The sequence below is a fragment of the Carex rostrata genome, chromosome 27, assembly GCF_964058835.1.
Source record: "Carex rostrata chromosome 27, lpCarRost1.2, whole genome shotgun sequence".
Lineage (NCBI taxonomy): Eukaryota > Viridiplantae > Streptophyta > Magnoliopsida > Poales > Cyperaceae > Carex > Carex rostrata.
Genome location: NC_135944.1, coordinates 2170542 through 2193059, shown reverse-complemented (window position 1 = coordinate 2193059; position 22518 = coordinate 2170542). Strand labels below are relative to the sequence as shown.

The following is a 22518-nucleotide window of genomic DNA, read 5'->3' as shown; positions in this document are numbered from 1 at the left end:
AAGCGAGCGAAGTGCGGTGCTTGACGGTCGTTTGACCATGTGAAATTTCTAGCACCTAATTGAAGGTTTAACAATCCCAATTCGGATATAAGACCCGCGAAGGATAGAGTCGATCTCCATGTGTTACTATTTACATTTCTCTCCTCTGGTGCCGCTGTGACATTAAAATCCCCTGCGATGACCCATGGTGTGTTGCTTGGCGGTTGTGCTGCTCTTAATTCTGCATAAAACTGTTGCCTTTGCCTTTGCGAGGTTGGGCCATACACCGCAGTGAATGTGAATTCCGCTGAATCATAGCAATTCTTGAAGGTAGCTGTGACCGTGTAGACCTTGATTTCTGAGTTTGTAAGTGTGTATTTGTTATTACACCACGCCAATAGTACCCCCCCCCCCTCTTGTTCCTTGCGCCGGCAACTGTAAAAACTGATCAATCCTCCTCCCACACATTTCCCTGAAAATTGCTGTGTTGATATGCTGCAATTTTGTTTCCTGGAAGGTCAAAATATCCGGCTTTTCTGTCAAAACTGATTGCCTAACCGCCAATCGTTTGTCTCTATCATTTAATCCACGGACGTTCCATGATAGGAAATTAATTTTGATGTTTTGATTCATTAAAGAAACAAATAACTCTCCCATTGATAAGAAAACCATGCCTGATACACCTTTGCCTTAATGGCAATTTTGTAAACAATACACTTCTCCACCTTCCTGCTAACCTTTCTAGAACAGTCCACTCCCCAAATGAAAAACTAATAACCAGCAAATTAAAGATGGGGAGATGAATTGAGTGCCTCTGACACCAGCAAAAACTAATAACCAGCAAATCAAAATATGAGGAATTTAATTGAGTGCCTCTGACACCTAATTCTTTACAAACATACAATAGATGGGGAGATGAATTGCAACAGTTTGACCTCTAATTTAGTTTTAACGGACCCATTAACTATAGATGGGAGAACAATTTAACCATTAATTGCTATCCAATCCTCTATATATACATAATTATTTACAATTGAATTTGTGACATATTCTATCTGTACAACAGTTTTAACAATGTTTTAGACATACTCCATCACATTATCTCCACACCAAATTTCAACACGCACGATATATATGCGGTTATCATATAACTTTATAAGAAACTATAGACAAACTGATATATAATTAAAGATGCAAAATAAGGGTTAATATTGGTCACAACTTTTTAGTTCAAACTTTGATTAATTTTAATACATTTAAACTAGAACTGTGGGCTTAGTGCAGAGGCACGAGCTCTCGTCTCATTACGGAGAGATGCAGATTTAATTCTCGAGAATATCATATAAAAGATGTTGGTGTGTACCACAGCCATTTAATATATAAAAATAAAATACATTTAATTAGACTCTATAGACTATTATATTTCTAAACTTCACATGTAGGAGATGATTAGATAACTTGCACATGAGCCACTTATATAAGAAAGAAGGGCAGAGAGAGGTTGCTTAAGAAAAGAGAGGAAGAAAGACAGCGAGAAAGAGAGAGATGGAATACTGTGTGACAGGAGGAACAGGTTTCATTGCGTCTCACATCATTAAAGCCCTTCTTGCCAATGGCAACACTGTCAGGGCCACTGTCAGGAATCCTGGTAAATACGTGCTAAACTTTCCATTCACTAAAATTTTTACAATCCAATTTTCAAATAACATCATGCATACAATCTATCGGTTGGTTTCTTATAAAATTTGAATCTTATGCCAGGGCATGACTTTTTGTTCAATTCTTATGTTCTTTTCAATGAAGAGCTTAACGTTTTCAGATTTGGTTACATATATTAATTAAAGCGAAATAAAATAAGGCAACAAAAATGGGAGAAATGAACACAGAAATCTTGTTGTAGAAAAGATGATCGATCGAGTTTGTTTTATATATGCCATACTTATTCGTTCTTGTAAATTAAGCTTGGTAGTTGGAAGTTGGAAGTTGGAACAATATATACTTCTTCAAAGGAACAAATTATAATTTTTTTTTTCTCTGAGGAAGAAGACCGCATGGTAAAAGTTTTATACACTACTTCTCTTTCCAATAAATTAACATAATTTTTTAATATTAAAGAGGATGAAGAGAAGGTCCAGTTTTTGTGGGATATGGATGGAGCAAAAGAAAGACTGAAGCTGTTCAAAGCTGATCTATTGGGGGAAGGAAGCTTTGATGAGGCCGTCAATGGTGTTGATGGAGTCTTCCACACAGCATCGCCTGTCGCTCCTTCTGATCCACAAAATATTCAAGTAATTCTTTACTGTTTCTACTTGTGTCTATAAAATTAATTTGTGTCTCATTTTATGGTGTACACAATCAAATGGCTATGTTTAGTAATTGAAGCACGTACCTACCAAAATTTTAGTTCAAATTAGTACACAAGACTAGGTGGTATTGGGTCGGGTAGGGTCCAGATATTTTTATATTTGGATCTGTACTCTCAAAGTGTTCGGATCCGAATTAATTTCAATTTATATACTTATTAGTTTTAAATCGGGTCGGATCTGGATTCGAATATCTATCTTGACTCAAAATGATCCCATTACGATCTTGTCCATTAAGCTCACGTACTGATTAAATAGTAATAGAGAAAGAGAATAAAAGAACAACTCTCAAAAAAACACACAAGCTAAACTTTTCTATTAATCTTCACTGCCACAGACACAGGTTAATTTTGGATATATATTTAAAATAAAACCAATAAATGCCCTCCTTGAAAATAAAAAAATGCTATTAATTCTAATTTTAGTTGTTCAACGAAATATTTAACTCTCTAATTAAGTCATGCAATTTCCCGTGCAGTCAAAAGCATAACCAAGATATTTATTGATTGCAGTCTCCCGTGCAGTCAAGGCAATAAAATTGTTTAATTATTTAGAAGACCGTTCCATGGTATTTAATTAATTTATGCGGATCAGATTTCAAGTTGCACATATAATTCTTTGATCGGTAGATCTGGTGTGGTCATCGTTTACGTTCAAATTTAAATCAGACATTTCTTTGATACGCACCACGTCAAGCTCCTCAGGTTGGTTGAAGCTGGTCCTCAAGCTTGCATTTTTTCGTAGTACTTATGAAAATGACTAACATTGACCGTGTCGGAGATATGAAAATTATTGAGTAATTACACGCGGTAAGCATTTGTGCCAAATTTCTCCAAAATCTCACACGGTCCAAACTTGCATTTTATCGTATCCTTCTTTTCTTTGTAGAATTCTTTAAAACAATACAATTTCAGATCCAGTACTTTTAAATCTTTGTAGACCTCTTTCAAGTTGGATTTTCCACACGTGTTTCCGCTGCACATATATAGGGGTGAAAACGGATCGGATACGGATCGGATAGTGGTAAAACCATATCTATATCCGTTTTTATTTTCCGGATATGGATACAGATTGGATATTAGACGGATACGGATTGGATATTAATCGGATACGGATATCCACTTTTTATAGTAGTGAATAACATAATTTTTTTCATAATATAAATTAAACTATATAATATATATCTATTATTCGAATACGGATAATTAAAATTCAAAACTATATCCGTATCCATATCCACACGGATATTTGGATATCAGATATTCGTATTAAATTTTCAGATACGGAGTCGGATACGGTCGAATAATATCCAACCTGTTTGAAATACAGTTGATGGAGATATAACTTCATGTCAAATTTGACAGTTGGTGGTGATACAACTTCACACAAATGTGAAGGTGCATGATTGTCGAACCTCGCTCTGACACCACTTAACGCAAAGCGGTACTTGCAATTTCCCGTGCAGTCAAACAAGTTTATTTCCCGTGCTGTCAAAAGCATAACCAAGATATTTATTGATTTCAGTCTCCCGTGCAGTCAAGGCAATAAAATTGTTTAATTATTTAGAAGACGTACCGTCCCATGGTATTTAATTTATACGGATCAGATTTCAAGTTACACATATAATTCCTTGATCGGTATAGATCTGGCCGGTGTGGTCATCATTTACGTCCAAATCTGAATCGGACATTTCTTCGATATGCACCGCGTTATATCTACCCGTAGATATTTTGGGTCCAGTCTTTCAGTTCCAGATAGATATATATACCTATAGCTAGTTTGTAGATTACCAGGTTTGGTTTAGATTCGGAGCAGATACATGTTGCAACTCACAAGCATTTGAGAAGACCTTTACATTTAAATATAATTATAATTTCTTAAACATCCAAATTAACATAATATATTATTATAAAATAAATTAAAATCTGCTCCAAAATATCGAAGGTGAGATAATTTTAGAAAATAAAATATTGAAGATGGTAATTTCATTATATGGTTCCAAAAATACATGAATAATAATGATACCAATTTGCTTCAATCAGCGAAGAGAGCAATAAATTTCAATGATTCCTGTAGAAAGACAGATATATGATAGACAAAAAGATCAAGAAATGAATTAATTAGCTTCAAAAATTTATAGGCAAAAAGGTGAACGTGACATTTGATTTCAATGATCTATGTGAAAAGAGCAATATATTTCAATCAAAAAAATTTAAAAATACTGCAAATGATTGTCTTTTCATAGTTATTAATATATATTTTTATATTAAATAATTATAAAGATATGGTATTATCATTTTATCGGGTATTTATACGGGTATCAAGTCGGATTCAGCTATAGTCGGATAATTAAATCAAATCCATATCCTATCAATTACAGTATCAGTTTCGATTTTGATCCGGATCAGATATTAAATTATTAATTTGGAACCGTATCCATAATTTAACTGGTTATATTTTTTTTAAACCATATCCTATCCAAATTTGTCGAGTCTGAGTAGGTTCCAGTTCGAATCTGGATAATCAGACAAAAATAGCACCTCTAGACAAGACTTAAAATCTCCTATTGGGAAGATATGTGTGCAAAAATATTGTATTGGTAGTGTTTTTGCAAGGAGTAATTTCTACAATAATACGATTTTATAATATAAATTAGATCCTGATAACAGTATCCGCACTAAAATCTCCGCACCATAACTATCTGTGGAGACCATAGCTAGCTAGCTGGGGGAATTGTAAACTCCAACATTTTTTTTTCTAAAAAGTATTAATATTTACATTCCCAACTATTTTATCCAATTCACGGAAGTATTTCTACCTACGAGGTGAACAATTTTTACGTAAATGATTGTCCCCCTAATCAAATCCCGCAAACGTCACTGCACCATAAATACATGTGGGGAACCACTCAAACTATATGGGGGACCATACATGTTTTTAGATTTGTTTTGTTTTTTCTTCATTGAATCTCGTCCATATTTCTTACGATATATGACGAATTTTTCAAATGTAAAATCACGAACGTATTATGCGATTTTCTCTTTCAAATGAGATTCATGATAAAATATTTTCAGATTCATCGTCACGCAAGTACTTATATCTCGTCGTGCAAGTATTTAGATCTATACTTGCAAATAACTTTTTACATATAATAGTAGATGATGTCTGAAAGTATTATTATGAAGTAATGTAAGTATATATATCTATGAGATCAACTATTTTTGCTAGATGAAGATTGAGGCGGCGACAATTAGGAAAGATTGATGCAGAGATACGTGGATATGTGGTCTCCACTACTTAATTACATGAAGGTTGCCAAGAGGACGATTGGGGGGCTAAGGAATGATCATATCAAGTTAATTATCAAAGTATTAATATTTTATTTTTCAAGAACTTATACCTATGAAGGTTAACATGGGAACAAGTGCGAGGACTAGAAAAGTGAGACCATATTATTAGTGGGGACAATAGTAAACTATTAGAGGAAGGTTGATGCAGGAACAATTAATGTAGGGATTCAAGAGAGGAGATTCTAATAATTATTGTATCAAGTATGCATCAGAAAATCAAGCGTGAAATAAAGTTTATTTTAACCAAATCCACAGCACCAAATTTAACATGCAATAGAGGAACAAACAATTCCAGAGCCATGAAAAAAAAATACAACGAGGTACACGATCAGTCCCCACAAACAAAAATCTCCACTAATAATTTCATTATTATTTTCTATATGCTTCTGTAGGAAACATTGATTGATCCTGCAATAAAAGGAACTACAAACGTTCTGATATCATGTGCAAAGGCAACCTCAGTCAACCGCATTGTGGTAGGCCTCCACCATTGGAGCAGTGATATGGAAACAAAATACAACTCTTGAATCTCCCTTCAACGAGTTCGATTGGAGTGATCCCGACTACTGCAAGCAAAACAAGGCATGATCTAGAAATATGTCAATTTATATTCACCCTTAACTAATAGTTGAAAGTTAAAATTTGAATTGGGGAACGAAACATTGGGTGTTATTTACAACATTATTTTCTCTCACCGGAATTTAGTGAATTGCATTCTACCAACTCGCTCTGGTGCTACATGAAAATATTAGATAGGTGAAACTTGGGATTGAGATTAACGTATAATCTACCAACCAAAAGAAATAAAGTAATGTTTCGTAAAGTTCTAAAGAATATGAATAAAATGATAACCTGCCTTGTAAAACCAGCTATGGTATGCCTATGCGAAAACATTGGCTGAGAAAGAAGCTTGGAGGCTAGCCAAAGACCTGAAAAAAGACGTTGTGACTGTGAACCCTTCCCTTGTTATTGGACCGTCGCTCACACCAACTCCAACTAGCAGCCTCGCCTTCATTCTTGGGTTGCTAACAGGTTCGTTTTCTGCTACCTTTCAATCTTTCATTTGAGTCATTAAAATAACAGTCTGATTTCCACATGAACATACATATAACCCAAAATGGTTGCACTCAAAAGAGATGAAATCAATTATTTAGAGAACATTTTTTAATTGATAGCGCTTTTAGTTAATGGAACTCAATACATATATAGTTGAGGGACAACATGTACTGCATCAGCAGATGGAGATTTCCTATAACTATGTGTGATTAAATTTTTTCTGTTGACATATTCTGGTTGTTCATCAAGAACAATTATGTGAAAACCAGTATAATACCAATGCAAGTATCATGTATGTGGACCTTTTTTATTGCCAAAAATCATATCTGTGAAGTGTCGGAGCACACTTAAATGATAATTGTAAACTGATAATCTGTATGTAGGAACAATTCCTAGCTATCCAAACATGACAATGGGGTTTGTGCACATAGATGATGTGGTTAAGTGCCACATTATTGCCATGGAAGACAAAAGAGCATCGGGCCGCCTGCTTTGTTCGGGCCCAGTTGCACACTGCTCAGAAATTGTGAAGATGCTCAAACCAAAGTACTCCAAGTATCCAATCACTGACAGGTTGGCACCTTCTATGTTTTTCCTTTACCCCTTCTTTTCTTTTCAAACTAAAATGTTCCATGGCATTTTCATGTATATGAAAATTCGCATATACATATATATGTGACTTCACCGTTTCATACTGCATCTACATATAAGTATTAATTGTTAACTGTGTTTCATTTTGCATGTATACCGAAATACAAAATGAATGAATATGAGAAAATGAAACACAGTTATCTTGGACTTGTAGATGGCAATTTACGTCTTCATTATATAATAATTTATCAATCTCTCATTCTTTTTTTCTTTTTTTCTTTTTTTTTGTTGAAGGTGTGGATCTGATATAGATTATGTAGGCCAACATAGCCTGGATACTAGCAAGCTAAGTGAGCTAGGATTTCCAGTTTTCACCTCAATTGAGCAAATGTTTGATGATTGTGTTGCAAGCTTCGAAGAGAAGGGGTTACTCCAAAGTATTTAGTGAAAATGTGCTTCAACAATTTGTGTTATGGCAAATTCACCAACAAATTTCATATTTGTAATCTAAGAATTATAACTCTATTGTTGAAGTTAATAAGATGATATGGGGCTGGTTGAAGCGACTCAGACAGGGGACTCGGACGATACTGCCAGAATTTCCTTTAGCTATCTTTACTTTTGCATATTGTGCTTTATTTGCTGACTGCGATCAGATGTACTTTTGGCTGAATTTCCTTTAGCTATCTTTCCCAATTACGATCCCAATTCGATCATGCCTGATCTGATTGTTCAGATCACAATACCAGTGTTGACAAAACTGGTCTGTTTCATCATCTTGGTGGGCCGGTGGCACTACCTCCACTCTGTCAGCAGCGTCGCAACGACCAAACCTTCCTATCTGATGTGGCAAAAGCAAGATCAATTCTTGCTTGCTTGTTGAGGTCATCGATCACGGGATCTATTCTTACACAATATGCTGCCTGTCGCACTGGTCGTGAACTAAGGAGGTCTCTGCATTGAGTATACTCTGCCATATCCAAGGCCGGTCATGGAATTGCGGTGAGAGAGAGAAAGCAAAAGAAATTTCAAGGCCATGATCTTTGTATCGATTCTTTCTCAGTTAAAAAATTAGTTTCTATCCTCTGTTTAAATTTTAAATCGTTTTCAGACGACCCAAGTTTCATTAAATTTAATGTTATTCATTAGTGAATCTACAAATACAACATGTAATATGGGATGAGAAGGAGCTCGTAGCTCTTGCTCAGTAGTTGTGCTCTTTCCCAATATGTGAAGAAACGAAGTTCATAGTTTTGTATAGACCTGACCCAACCTGCCATTCAATAATGAGTCCGACTAGTATGATATTGGTGTCATATGATACTAATTTCAAAATTAATTGAATACACTTCAAACGATCAATCCAAACCGTTCAAAACAATTTACTTTATGAGTCATGCGTTTACATGTAATTTTTTTTATATTTTCGAGTTATTTTAGTATCAAATCAAGCGGTAAAAATATTGAAAAATGTATGTATTAAAATTAACTTAAAAACTCACTCATTTGACCGCTTGACTTGATACTAAATAAATTCAAAATTTTAAAATTTTGCATGTAAATGCATAACTAATGAAGTAGATCGGTTTGAATGGTTTGGATTCATCGTTTGAAACTGATTCGATAAATTTTGGAGTTGGTGTTATATAAGCTTAAATGACACTGATATTATACTAGCCATATTCTTCAATAATAAGTAATAACTTTAGAAAAAAAAATGTGAAGAAACAAATATCCAAGGAGAGGAGAAGTGACACGAAAGTGAAGCGGCCAAGGAAGATGAAAGCATTTTCTGTTTATAAATTTAATAGACACCTCCATTTTAATGGAAGGATATAATAGTCAATACAAATTTTAAAATAATAAAATAAAAGATAAAATAAATAATAGGGGATAAAAGAAAGAAAGTTAAATTTATATGAGAGTATTGGATATTATGATGTATTTATGGGGATATTGGCTATTTTGAAAATTTGGATGGGCACACTAGAAATTTTCCCTAAAATGGAGATCAAATTTTACATATTTTTAAATTATTTTACTATTTATTAAGTATTTTATAAAACTGCTATTTTTCAATGGTCAAGAATAGGGTTGCAAACGAACCGAACCAAATTGAACTTGCCCTAGTTCAAATTTGAATTCAAAATAATTTCGAACCAAACCCAATTCAAAATTGAAATAGATTTCAAACCTGAAAGGCCAGTTCGAATTTGGTTCGATATAATTCGAACTAGTTCGATTTGATTCGAAATTAATTCAAAATTGAGGTAGAAAATCAACAATTGAGGCAGTAATTGAGACCAGGAAATCCAATTGAGGTAGAAAATCAACAATTGAGACAGAAAATCAACAATTGAGGCAGAAAACCAAAAGAAATCAACAAATTTTAAGCAACAAAATTTAAATCGAATCACGAATCGAACCTGCACGAGGAGACAGAGCAAGAGAGGAAGAGACTCGCGAGAGACAGAGCGAGAGGAGAGAGCGTCACGAATCAAACCTGCACGCGGAGGAGACAGAGTGAGAGAGGAAGAGACTCGCGAGAGGGAGCGAGAGAGGGAGATACTCGAGAAAGAGGAGAGAGCAAGAGAGGGAGAGCGAGTGGAGAGGGAGCGAGAGCGAGAGAGAAGACAAACTCGCGAGTGGAGAGAGAGCGAGAGAGGGAGACTGGGAGAGACTCGTGAGAGAGGGAGAGACTTGAGAATGTTATTGGACAGTAGATGTTACTTGGAGATTTCGAACCCAAAAAAAAAACGAACCTATTTCGATTCTAACCTGCCCTGGTTCGAATTCGAAATTGAATTAATTTTGAATTGAACTAGTTTGAATTAATTTCTAACCGAATTACTTTTGAATTGAATTTTTTTCGAACTTTTTCGAATCGAACTCTAATCGAATCACGAATCTCGAATTTTTTGTGCACTTCTAGTCAAGAATAATAGTTTTGTAAAATACTTAATAAATAGTAAGACAATAGTTTTGTAAAATACTTAATAAATAGTAGAACAATTGAAAAAAAAATATAAAATTTGATCTCCAAGCACATTTTTATATAGAGATCATGTTGAACGATTTAGATCAACTGTTTTGACTTTAAAAATCACAAAACGAATGGTTGTAAGATATTGTAAATCATAAATATTATAAGTGGATCCCTCCTCATATAAGAATTATATGTTCTCAAGGTAAATTCTATACGTATGAATATCAATAATATTTTTATTTAAATCTATAGTATACTTTTGTGATTTATAAATGATATTTTTGTGAAGTAAAACTAATGAAGATTAAATGGCTTACTCCATTTTACTCTAAATATTTTACATCACGTATGATAGATTAACTAATGGTTTAAATTAATCCGCATAGAGAAGTAAGGTGTTAAAAAATGAATCTTTATCTATGACAGTGAGCACTACTAATGAAATAATTGTAGAATAAATCAATCCATCTTAAAAATTAGAATAACTTATTCGGAATTAACTCACTTCTTAATCTAATTTACTTCTCATTTGACTACTTAATTTTAGAGTAAGGAGTTTACTTCACAACCAAACATGACCCACCGAAACAGCCCCATTGGTCTGAATTCACATCCCCTCAGATCATCTGATTGAGTACAATTGAAACAGACGGTCCAAGAACATTATGTTAATTTGTCACGAATCTCAAAGTATAAATAATACTGCCACCCTGAGCCATAGCTAAGAGTAAATCTGGGCCGTCCATTTCAATTGTTAGAGTCGGATACCTGCGAGGATACGGATCCCATTGGCTCCAACTTGGGGCGTCTAAAATCCCCACTTATTCCTCTTCCGGACCCAAACCCTAAACCCACCTTCTCCATCAATGGATCCGCTAACAGTTCTCCGCGAGTTCGCCATCCACGGCGAACTGGATCGGATAACCCAATCGGGCGGCGAATTCCACTTCGGATCCGACTACTCCTTCCCCAGTGGCGCCACCACCGCCTTCCGATCAAAGAGCGGCGGATACTACGCACTGGACACGCTTCTCTTCTTCCTCCGTCACCACCAGTTGAAACACACTGACTATCTCCAGTCCGCTCGACAGCATCAGGTCCCTACCATTACCCTACCCGATCGGAAACCCTTGCTTGATTACCTCTTTGGCCATACCTCTACTTCCGCCTCCATTGACCGTACTGTTAACTTCTCACATCCATCTCAGGCTTTTGATGAATATCGGCCTGAGGAGGTTAGCCATGATCCAGATCAGGTGCCAGCATCCCAGGTATAAAGTTTTTATTCAATTGTTGGGATTAATTTAGGAATAATTCTGCAACATATAAAATTCGTAATTTATATTAATTCAAATATAAATTATTTTACTAGTAAATTGCAAAAAAATTTAGAAATTATTTTACTGGTAATGAAACATTCCAAACTGTGATGCATATCAGAATCTCAAAGATAGCACAGACCTAATTTATATCTTGACAATGCTGTCTAAATGATGTAACAAAGAGAATTATGTATTACTGGTAAAATACTTGGATATTATATTACTGGTAATGTAACAGTTGATTTGAATATGTAAAGGTTTTGGACACGGCTGATTACGTGTCGATGATTCGGGCACTGGAGAGGCCATTAAAGGATCGGGATGCGCTTCTAGAAGCAAAGAACCGGGATTTCTATGCAGTTTTGGTTGCCTCTACGAAGCGTGAGGAGGAAAGAAACCGAGCGGAGGCTCAGCAAAGGAAAGACGGTCTTGTGGCCAAAACCCGGATTGCCGGCAGGTTAGAGGCCTTTCTACTTTATAGTACTTCTTTTATGGTTCAACTGTTCGGATTGGCTGTTTGGACCTTAACAACAGCAATTTAGATAGGAAATTGCATGATGTGGCTGATCGTCAGCATTGTATGATGTAAAAGTACTATTCTCTTATGTGCCAGTTAAATTACCTGTATTCCTCTTTTTATCTTAATTCCTTCTAAAGTGTGAAAATTATACCAAAATCAAACCAAGGGGATTAAAATACTGTGGTTTGAAGTTTGTAGGTTAGTTATCCCTGATTTTGTCTGTGTAAAACTTGGTTTTGACTGTTAAATGTTCTCCACATTATTGCTGATGTTGCTTTAAAAGCAGTTTTGTTACTGTATGCGTTGTTCTAAGATACATTTTTTACTGTCAACTTTTTACCAGATTGTTGTATTTACTGGATATTTTTCAATTTTTGTGCATAGGTCTAATGATGACCGAGGTGATGACAAGGCAGGTTTGGTTGCTTCAACGGGGTCTGCTCTGGGTGCGGGCCCAAAGTCAACTGGGCGAGTCAAAGGGGTTCCAATAATACTTGTGCCTAGTGCCTCACAGACTCTGATAACAATTTACAACGTCAAAGATTTTCTTGAGGATGGCATTTACATTCCGTCAGATGTGAAGGCCAAGGCATTGAAAGGGTCTCGGCCAGATTGCGTGACGGTTCAGAAGAAACTGAGCAGGTATTTAGTTCAGTAGACATTTCAGTTTTCTGTCTAAAATAACTCAAATTTTGTGTTTAGATTGGGACCATCTGATCAGAATCCGGGCCAATCTGGCCCCAGGTGGAATGCACCCCTTTAATATTTGTGCCAGAGCAGATCGAACGGTCTGGATCCAAACTCAAAATTTGATTTACTTTATTGGATCCGTATTCTTCCCTGGATTGGTATAGGGAAGGGAGTATATGACCTTTCTGACAGCTCCTCTCAGGCTCCATGCTGTTCTGGGACCCACTTTCCTCACCTATTTAATACTCCTATGTTATTCATTCTCTCTTAAGTGATAACTGTGGTCTAAAATGCCCCCTTCAACTTTAAATAACCAATATGCCATTAGAGAGTCATAATCACTGAGGTTGGTTTTTAGGGCCTCATAAGGATGTTAGTAGTTTAGTACCTAAATAACTCTTTTTTTATCAATGTATCTTGTTATTTTTTCAATTTAAAATTTCACAAAATAATTATATTGTGTTATTAAGAGGAAATATTTTATCTGTTATTTCATTAGCATGGTGCCCATTTTTTCACACAGTGCAGCGGTATTAGTTCATTACACATTTGAGAAAAAAATATTGGCCTATTATGTTAAAAAAAATATTTTATCTCACTCTTTGGCAAGTGTAGATTATTATTTTTATTGGTACCTACTGTGTGGTTCTGATTGGTTTGATGTGCAGAGACCGAGCAGGGGCAGTCGGAGCCTATGAGGTCAGAGACAAACCAGCAACACTGAAGGCTGATGACTGGGACCAGGTGGTGGCAGTGTTTGTTCTCGGCAAAGAGTGGCAATTCAAGGACTGGCCTTACAAGGATCATGTCGAGATATTCAACAAATGTTAGTTTTTTTGTATGGCAAATTTGCTTTAGCGGTACATTCAGTAGTGAGATTATTTATTGTGAGAACCACACATACGAATAAAATTAATAATAGGTACTGATTGCAATCAGTAGTTTGTGTATGTTTTAACTAATTGCAATTATTTATTTTGCAGTACTTGGTTTTTTCATGCGATTTGAGGATGATAGTGTTGAATCGGCAAAGGTGGTTAAGCAGTGGAACGTGAAGATTATCTCAGTTTGTTATTCTACTTGACCTCTTTTCTTTCTTTTGTTTTGTTTTATCTTTTGAAATTTCTAGTATTACTTTTATTATCACCTTATTGAGTTAAAAATCACCTGCTTTAAGAAAAATAGTGCTTGTAAATGGATTTTCAAGTTTCTTTCTAACTTATTTAGATATGTTAAAATGCAGATAAGCAAAAACAAAAGGCATCAAGACAGAGCTGCCGCACTGGAGGTGTGGGACCGGCTGGAGGAGTTTATGCGGTCCCGGTCACACTGAAGTCATCGTACAGTATCTGAGCATAACCGTGCAATTTACTTCTCTGGAATTGGAATGCGTCACCTTGTACTGTAGTAAACAATATTATCTATAAATCTATTTTAGATCAATATGGTGTCGCTTTCTTCTTCAGGAAAAATGAGATGTTCTATGCAGTAACAATTGGAGTTGGGGGCAGTCCGATGCAAATTCGGTCTGGCGCCTGGTCAAAGCCATCCAATCTGCATCAAGATTCGTGTGAACTTGCGAACTTAAAAATTGTCTGCACGAATCTTAATGCGCATTGGACGGCTCTGGTTGGGTGTTGGGCCGAATTTGGTCTGATGCCCATTGGACCGTCCCCACTTCCATTCAAGAAAACCAAACCCCTTAGAAATCAGCAAATACCATTATACTTAATCATGAATTAATCACAAACAAATAGTATATTTCAATATACAAACAACTTCAATACATATACAAGAAACAATATTTGTGAAACAAATCAATCCACAAGAAATAATGCAAATAAGTAGTGAAGATTCTAGATGCCTCTGACGGTTGACAAGTAGGATGCCACCGAAAGAACGATGAGTAGAGTGGGTGCCAAATCAGTAGCGCTTTGAGTTGCGGCAGAGACACTTGTTGGTACAGCCTTAACTCCAGTTCCTTCATTAAAATGCCAAAGAATTCATCAGAAAAATATCATCTAGCCTTTTCAAAACACGAAATATTTACTGTTTGGATAAACAATTGTTTTGAGGAAACCGTCCGATTTGCATTAAGATTTGTGCTTACTTGATCCGCACGAATCTTGAAGCGGTTTGCATTGTTTGAGATATGTTACCTGAAGGTACTGTAGAAACGGGAGGAGTTACAGCTGCTCCTGGAGTTTGAGCTGTAACTGGAGTTGCGGGTTCACCCTCAGATGGAGATGCCGTAGTTGGGACCGATGGTGTTGCCGGTTCTGCTGTGGGGCTTGATGCATCTGTTCAATTAAATTAACATATGGTTAATTATTTAAATACCATTGAAATAAAATGTTAGAGGAAATAAAGAATGTACCAGTGCAAGGGTTGGTTGGCATATTGCAAATGCTAGGAAGTGACATGGCTTGGGTCTGGTTGAAAACAAACCCTAACGGGCCCAACCCGCTTTTCAGCATTGAGCATAGGCATGGGGTCTGTGATGTGAGAAGTGATGTAACAAGATCGCAACACCCGGTAGAAGGAGAGGAGGTGTTCCCTATGAGGTATCCAACACATGGTGCGAGACTGGTAACAGCTGATGACGGGTTGCATGTCTGGACTGGAGGTGTCTGAACTGCAGGCACTTGAACTGGAGGTGTCTGGGTAGTAGGAGGAGGCAGTTGACCTACTGGTGGCAATTGAACTGGAGGAGGCAATTGACCTACAGGTGGCAGTTGGACTGGAGGTATCTGGTTCATTGGAGGTGGTAGTTGCAATGGAGGTAACGTCACTTGAGCTGACGAGAGTGCACAAAACATGGCCATGAAAGCAAGCACAAGATTTATCTTCAGCATTGTTTGTGCCATGTGAAATGATGAGAGAGAAATGTGCAGAGGTTTAATTTTTGGAGGTATTGTTTTGTTGTGTGTTGATTAATTGGTGGTTTGTGTTGTGTGTTAAGGGGAAATGGAGGGGGGATTATATATGAAGAGAAAAGGAAATGTTTGTTAAAAGTGGATGAACAAATTCTCCTACTGATAGCAACACTACTTTGTAGGTAAGCAGATTTTATAAAGTACAATTATCTGTTATTTGGTAGTTGTTTGAGGATGTTCCACTTTGTACCTAGAAATATTTGCTGATTTTCCAAATTTGGAAGTAACTCATGAGTCGACTTATTGGGTACGTTTACGGGTCACATTTTTTTGTTAGCTTATCGGGTAGGATATGAATATTTTTTTTTTTATTAGTATCATGGGTATGGGTATGAAAATGATTTCATCTGATTCGTATTGTAACCATTGACACCTCTACAAACAACACTACTATGTAGGTGAGCAGATTTCATTAAGCACATACCCTATTTGGAATATAGTCCCCTTTGAGATTCGTGCCAAAATAAATTTACAATTCAAATCTCATTCTACATGGTTTGGTACCACGTTGAATTTGAATAAGATTCTTTTTGTTCGCTTATCATACCATGTACGGATATAAAAATACATTCATCTAATGTGTATTGTACCTGTTGACACTAAAAAAAAAATGCATGGATCCCTTATCCGAGTATTAGAGCATCCAATGTGAAATGATTTGGGTTACTAATAAAAGGTTAAATTTCGTTTGCCATGTCAATTTGTTCGACCGAACCCAAAACGAATTTTATTTGAATGCAATTTTTGTCCAAAATTTGGTGTAATATATAACCGTGATCATGAAATCAGTCCGGTTAGATTATCCTTCACTATTGTTTAGATTTGATATTGTATCCATTTTGATTTAGATTGAAATTTGTTGGAAACATCCATAAGAAAATTAGTTACAAGGAAAATTGCTAAACTTTTTAATCCATGTAATTCATGGATATATTTAAAATATTAACAATCATCAAATCGATTTTAATTAATAATATATTTAAAATGTTGATTTTGACCTAAATCACAAGTACTTGCATTTCATATATTCTAAATTTAAAAAAAAATGATGTATTAAAATATTTCATCTTTCAGTCATCTTTGATGATACACAAATTAAAAATTAAAAAAAATATCAGTAAAATATAATGGGAGTCGCATCATTGTTCCCATTCTTTAATTTTAGAGTTTGGATTTAGCTTACAAATGGGTGCCATGTATATGGCCTATTAATGGTATAAAATAAATCCAATATACTATACTATTGCCTAATACAATCATAACTGTTAAGGAAAATAAATGGTGTCTTGTTTATTTAAAAAAAAATATGATGTGATCTGTAAATTTTGTCTTCACATTATAACTAAAATTTTGTCTTTAGATTTGGCTCAAATTTCATTCGGTGGCTTGTGTTTGTCATCTGTAAATCCATCAAGAATTCAATTTTTATTGTAGTTAATTTTCCACTGAGTAAATAGATGCACAATAATCTTTTAAATCTTCTATTTATGATGTGATCCGCACTACATGTGCATCATATACATAAGAAATAATAAATTTTGATGTAACTTTTATCATCTATCAAATAGCTTGAATTTTATAAAGGTCTATATTTGTTTTGATGAAATATCAAATAACATTCAAAATTACACTCAAATATCAAATTGCACACTAATCATCTATCAAATACTTTTATTTTTGAAAAATTCACTTTGTTTAAGAATTATCAAATTAATAATTTCAATAGATTGAAATCCTATTTTAAAACTGGATAGCTCCGGATAGCAAGAAAAAATCCAAGTAGATTTATTGAATGGCACCATAAATAGAATCAAATTTAATTCAAATTACAAAACAAGTAGCTACATGAATAAGATCACAATAACATGTGTACATGAACAACATACATCCACCAATCCATACTATATATGAATACTTATATCATCGAAGTCAATGCCAACACGACGAGGAAGAAAATGGAGATCACAGGCGATTTGTTCGACATCGCATCTGACGACTCGCCAGTGGTTGTGGATTCATCTGTAAGAGATGAAAATTTGGTCTTATTAATTATGTATGTCAGTAAAAATTTTAACCATGTTGGGTTCATTCTAGTACAGGTGATTGCCTGATTGGTACCAGTACTGATATTAGCAAGACCAAAAGGATCTTGCGGTTCACTAGGTCAAAATTCAAATAGTTAATCTGAACAGTTTAACATATAATTAACTACAATAATGAGATAGTATCTGTTAGGGACAAAAAATACTATTGTCGATAGTACACCAACAGAAACGTACTATTTCTAAGCGTATCGGCCAACAGGAGTGTTCACAACGATACTGTCGGCAAAAAACACTTTTCCCTCTCATATATTGTCCCATTCTTGTATGGAATTTCATCTACTTGCAAAGTAAATTTTACTATTTTTCTAACAAGTAGAAAATTATTACTTTTGAATAGCCTAGAATCTTTAGTTCAAGTGATTTTCTACCAATCTAAAAAAATAGTAAAAAAATTGAAAATATAAAATTTGATGTACAGGTACATGTTCATATGAAGATTATCTTGAACAGTTTAAATCAATTGGCTGGACTTTAAAAATAAAAATATTGATTCATAGTACATACTATTATGTGCTACGCATAGTACCATAGCCTCACTAAAAATAAATAAATTACTAATAAGGTCAACATACTCACTTTTGCATAGGCTGTCTGGGCTCTGGACAAGGCAAGCCAGAGGCAGCTCCGTTATCTTTGTATCGTTAAGAGCAACACCAAGCAACGGTGCGCCTCCGTTGTTAAGCATACAAAAACATTGAGGCTCGTTCTTGATAACATTCGAGAGAGTTGAGCAACAAGAGGAGGAGGGTATTGTCGAGGAGTTGCTAGTGATATAACTCAAGCATGGTGAGAGACTAATTATGGTTATCATGCATCCCGACGTCTGTGCTGATACACAAGACGAGAGCACCGCCATGGCAATCATGGTTATACCAATGGATAGAACTAGCCTTTGTGCCATTTTGAAATGAGTTTAATTTTTGTTTAGATTTGAGAGAGGATTATTTGAAGAGATATTACTTGAGGTTATGTACTGTACTAACGGCTCCAAGTTGAATAATTAGCAAAAGTTTGAATATCATATTTATGCTTGATTGGAGCTCTAATAGAGCATAATTTTTTTGTTTATAGAAATAATATTAAAATAATATAGAGTTCTACACGGATTGCATGGATATTTAGATTTGGTAGAAAAAACCCAATTTTTATTGGAAAAATCCATGTAATCAATCTAAACCCTATATTATTTTAGTAATATATCTATAAATAAAAATTCTGCTAATTTGCAAAAGGTTGAATAGGATATGTATGTGGAGCCAAATGCTATCTTTAAAAGTTTTAGCCTGTATGGTAGGTAATTTGGGATCAACCCTCTGAGTTCAATAACTGAAATCACAGATTTCTCTCATTATCAAGAGTTAATGATATTGAGTAGCTTCCCGGGTGCCGACTACTCACCGAGCTCTAGGGCAAAAATTCATGGTTGGTGTCCTACAAATCGTATGAATACAAGGAACGCTGCTGTTCAAATATCAGCCGCACTATTACCGCTGGATTGCTACTATAACCCGATACCGACTCTGTTGTTGTTAGCCAGCAACTATCAGATGAAGTTCAAGTTAGACTATAATGTCAAGGAAGGGATCTTAATTGCTATCCCCTAAAAGCTATATATTTTTTTATTCTTGAAGGAGACAGGGAAATCACAGTGCAAAAAGGTGCTGTCAGAAGCACAATCGTTGTAGATTTATCTGTTAATAAAATTTAATATTTAGGTCTTGGTACCTTAATTTGAATCATAATTTCATGTGAGGTCTAGTTTAAATAATTAGTGGTACTAAGAGAACCTTTAGAAGTGGTTGGTTAACTTCCCCTGTTTTTGTTTTTCTTTAATGAGCAATTTCCATTCTCTAATTAGAACAGTAAAGAAATGTAAATATTAATTTTAGGTTTGTAAACGATAGTTCCTCTGTTGTGTATATAAGAATTAAGTTGCTGTATATGTTTGATTCACAGGGCCTTCTAAGAACATTTTAATGTTTTATAGGGCTGAATGTGCAATAAAAGGTGAATTAAACCTCATTTGGGCCATTTAATAAAAAAATCATAAAATAATTATTCTATGGAAACAACAAGGCCCTATTAGGATATCATCTAAGCCCATTAACTAACTAAACTAATTTCTTTTAAACCGTTACATAAACCTTGTTCTTTTAAACCAATTCTTACAAAGTGGTACCAGTCAATAAATATTTGGTATCAAATTTGGAATTTATGAAAGAATAATTTTGAGACTTTTTTTCATCTAATGAGCAATTACCATTCTCTAATTAGAACAGTTAAAAAAAATGTAAATATTTTATGTAGGTTTGTAAATGAATTTGAAATATGTAATGAAATTTGCCAAAGAATTTAACAAATCTTTCAAATTCTCACAGCCACAACTCAATCCCTGCTATATATACTTATATCATCGAAGCCAATGCCGATATGGCGAGGAAGAAAATGGAGATCACAGCCGATTTGTTCAACATCGCATCTGATGAATCGCCAGTGGTTGATGGTGTTGTTTTGGACCCAGCTGTCAGAAATGAAAAATTTGGTCTTATATATCTGTAAAAAGTTTCAACCATGTTGTGTTCACACTGGTACAGGTGATTGGTACCGGTACCAATATTAGCAAGATGGAAAGGATCCCGGGGTTGACTTGGTCAAACCACTCTATAATCCATTAAACCACTAGGTTACTAGGCTAGGTCAAAATAAGAATATAAATTTTAGAGAAAAAAATTAGAGTTTAATGTATGTCATGTACCGGTTGTTGAACTTGGTACTGAGGGTGTAGAAGAGGTGGAGGGAGTGGTGCCGGTTGGTGAAGCCGATGCGCTAGGTGCCGCAGCAGGTGCTCCTAGAGCTGTAAATTCACACAACAAAAATTTTCAATATTTCATTACATTCTCAATAAAAATTAACATCATTCTACAACCCCCACAAATAAATAAAGAGTGAGACAAAGGTACTTCAAGTAGTCAATTTGAACAGTTTAGCATGATTTTTATGCAAAAATGATTTGCAACCTAAATTTTAAATTTTTTAGAACATTTTTACTATTTTTTTAAATAGATAAAAAATCATTGCTTTTAAATGGTCTATAATCTTTAAATGAATTGATTTTCTACCTATCTAAAAATATAAAAAAATTATAAAAAGTATAAATTTGATTACATTTTCGTATGATATTAGTCTATAGTACGGACTAATATGCGCTATGCATAGTACCATAGTCCTACTAAAAAATAAAAATAATATTATTAATGGTCAACATACTCACTTTTGCATAGGCTGACAGGTGGGGTCTGGACTTTGCATGCAGGAGGCAGCTCCATTGCCTTTGTTGTATTAATTGCCACGCCAAGAGATGATGCACCTCCGTTGAGGAGCATACAAAGACACTGAGGCTCGTTCTTGACAACGCTCGAAAGAGTGGAGCAACAAGATGAGGAGGGGGTCGAGGAGTTGCCGGAGATATAATTTAGGCATGATGAGAGACTAACAATGGTCGTCATGCATCCCGATGTCTGTGCGGATACATCTGACAAGAGCATTGCCATGATAGTCATGGTTACGCCGATGGATACAAGCATTTTTTGTGCCATTTTTGGAATGAGAGAGGATTGAAGAGATATCACTTCGAGGTTGAGTACTGAGTGTTTTATGGTATGTTTGAGAGAGAGAGAGAGGAAAGGTGTCTTTATAAAGGGTCTTTTGAGAGAGTTTGGTATTTGGTTTACCTATTTCTTATCTGTACTAACGACTCCAAGTTTGAATAGGATATATGCTTGTTTGATTGGAGCTCTAATAGAGCAGAATTTTTTATTTATAGAAATAATATTAGAATAATATAAGGGTCTAAACATATTTTGGTCCCTAGATTTTTGTTTGTTTGTTTTGGTTTCTTTAGAAGCACCAAAATTTTCTTTTGATTTTTTCAACCGAATTGAAACGCTCATTTAATCCGTCTAGAGTTCTGTATTATTTTAATATTAATTGTTTCTATAAATACAAATCTGCTAATGGGAGTTGGTTTGTGAGAATATGTATGAGTAGCTAGCCAGATGCTATCTTTAAAAACCCTTTGTAAATCTCTGTTAATAAAATGAGTATTTAGTTTTGGGTATCTTGATTTAAATAATTTGTGCTACTAAGAGAACCTTTAAATGTGGTTGGTGGTCAACTTGCGCTGTTTGATTATAACTCATGGTGGGGTCAGGAGGCTACAATAAAGACTGTATCCTCTGCGGTACTGCACCCTGTGCAATTAGTCTCAGTTGATTCGGTAAAGAATTTGAGCATGTTTAAATTAATGGGGTCGTTTTAAGATTCGTGCTGAGGCATGATTAACGATCTGGATATAACCTGATGGGATCAGGTACCTATGGTCTGAATGTCTACTAATCGACCAATAACATACACTATATTTTATTTACTAATTATGTTACTCTTTGTTATATTAGAAAAAAAAAACAGTCAACAACTATGTGGTATCAGTTATGGAACTTATGAAATAATATTTTTTAAGACTTTTTTTATTCTCTAATGAGCAATTTCCATTCTCTAATTAGAACAGTAAAGAAATGTAAATTTGTAAATGATAGTTCCTGTGTTGTGTTCCTAAGAATT

General features: G+C 35.0%; 3 protein-coding genes and 1 pseudogene across 5 annotated transcripts; 2 read left to right on the top strand and 2 right to left on the bottom strand.

The window, feature by feature from the left end:
• The first annotated feature begins 1433 nt into the window (after positions 1 to 1433).
• Positions 1434 to 7853, top strand: LOC144545298 (tetraketide alpha-pyrone reductase 2-like; annotated as a pseudogene). Its single transcript, XR_013508463.1, has 6 exons — positions 1434 to 1627; positions 2095 to 2267; positions 6085 to 6274; positions 6562 to 6724; positions 7132 to 7321; positions 7634 to 7853. The product of XR_013508463.1 is annotated as a tetraketide alpha-pyrone reductase 2-like (transcript).
• Positions 7854 to 11130: 3277 nt separating this feature from the next.
• PHP (PLANT HOMOLOGOUS TO PARAFIBROMIN) lies at positions 11131 to 14300 on the top strand. The gene is made up of 6 exons (XM_078293396.1): positions 11131 to 11596; positions 11905 to 12104; positions 12552 to 12809; positions 13526 to 13683; positions 13841 to 13923; positions 14101 to 14300. Exons 1-6 carry the CDS (start codon positions 11192 to 11194, stop codon positions 14188 to 14190), a joined length of 1194 nt encoding a protein of 397 aa, XP_078149522.1. The 5' UTR covers positions 11131 to 11191; the 3' UTR covers positions 14191 to 14300.
• Positions 14301 to 14599: 299 nt separating this feature from the next.
• Positions 14600 to 15881, bottom strand: LOC144544863 (uncharacterized). The gene is made up of 3 exons (XM_078293397.1): positions 15235 to 15881; positions 15017 to 15157; positions 14600 to 14838 (listed from the first exon to the last, which is right to left on the bottom strand). The coding sequence occupies exons 1-3, from the start codon at positions 15722 to 15724 to the stop codon at positions 14714 to 14716; spliced, it is 756 nt and encodes a 251-aa protein (XP_078149523.1). The 5' UTR covers positions 15725 to 15881; the 3' UTR covers positions 14600 to 14713.
• A 1789-nt stretch (positions 15882 to 17670) lies between these two features.
• Positions 17671 to 21543, bottom strand: LOC144544866 (non-specific lipid transfer protein GPI-anchored 5-like). Of its 2 annotated transcripts, none has more exons than XM_078293400.1 (3): positions 21170 to 21542; positions 20654 to 20752; positions 17671 to 17812 (listed from the first exon to the last, which is right to left on the bottom strand). In XM_078293400.1, exons 1-3 carry the CDS (start codon positions 21492 to 21494, stop codon positions 17709 to 17711), a joined length of 528 nt encoding a protein of 175 aa, XP_078149526.1. In that variant the 5' UTR covers positions 21495 to 21542; the 3' UTR covers positions 17671 to 17708. The 2 variants fall into 2 exon arrangements, with proteins under 2 accessions (XP_078149526.1, XP_078149525.1); XM_078293399.1 differs by lacking the exon at positions 17671 to 17812 and adding an exon at positions 20196 to 20419 and having other exon boundaries at positions 21170 to 21543.
• Positions 21544 to 22518: the final 975 nt, after the last annotated feature.

What these genes read in the sequence shown, in the direction of transcription:
- PHP (XM_078293396.1), top strand. Translation starts at nt 11,192, where the DNA reads ATGGATCCGCTAACAGTTCTCCGCGAGTTCGCCATCCACGGCGAACTG. An exon ending in ATCAGGTGCCAGCATCCCAG is followed by an intron (nt 11,597 to 11,904) that starts GTATAAAGTTTT and finishes GAATATGTAAAG; the next exon opens with GTTTTGGACACGGCTGATTA. An exon ending in GGAACGTGAAGATTATCTCA is followed by an intron (nt 13,924 to 14,100) that starts GTTTGTTATTCT and finishes GTTAAAATGCAG; the next exon opens with ATAAGCAAAAACAAAAGGCA.
- LOC144544863 (XM_078293397.1), bottom strand. Translation starts at nt 15,724, where the DNA reads ATGGCACAAACAATGCTGAAGATAAATCTTGTGCTTGCTTTCATGGCC. An exon ending in GCCAACCAACCCTTGCACTG is followed by an intron (nt 15,158 to 15,234) that starts GTACATTCTTTA and finishes TTAATTGAACAG; the next exon opens with ATGCATCAAGCCCCACAGCA. An exon ending in CGTTTCTACAGTACCTTCAG is followed by an intron (nt 14,839 to 15,016) that starts GTAACATATCTC and finishes ATTTTAATGAAG; the next exon opens with GAACTGGAGTTAAGGCTGTA.
- LOC144544866 (XM_078293399.1), bottom strand. Translation starts at nt 21,494, where the DNA reads ATGGCACAAAAAATGCTTGTATCCATCGGCGTAACCATGACTATCATG. An exon ending in ACCTGTCAGCCTATGCAAAA is followed by an intron (nt 20,753 to 21,169) that starts GTGAGTATGTTG and finishes GTGAATTTACAG; the next exon opens with CTCTAGGAGCACCTGCTGCG. An exon ending in AGTACCAAGTTCAACAACCG is followed by an intron (nt 20,420 to 20,653) that starts GTACATGACATA and finishes CATTTCTGACAG; the next exon opens with CTGGGTCCAAAACAACACCA.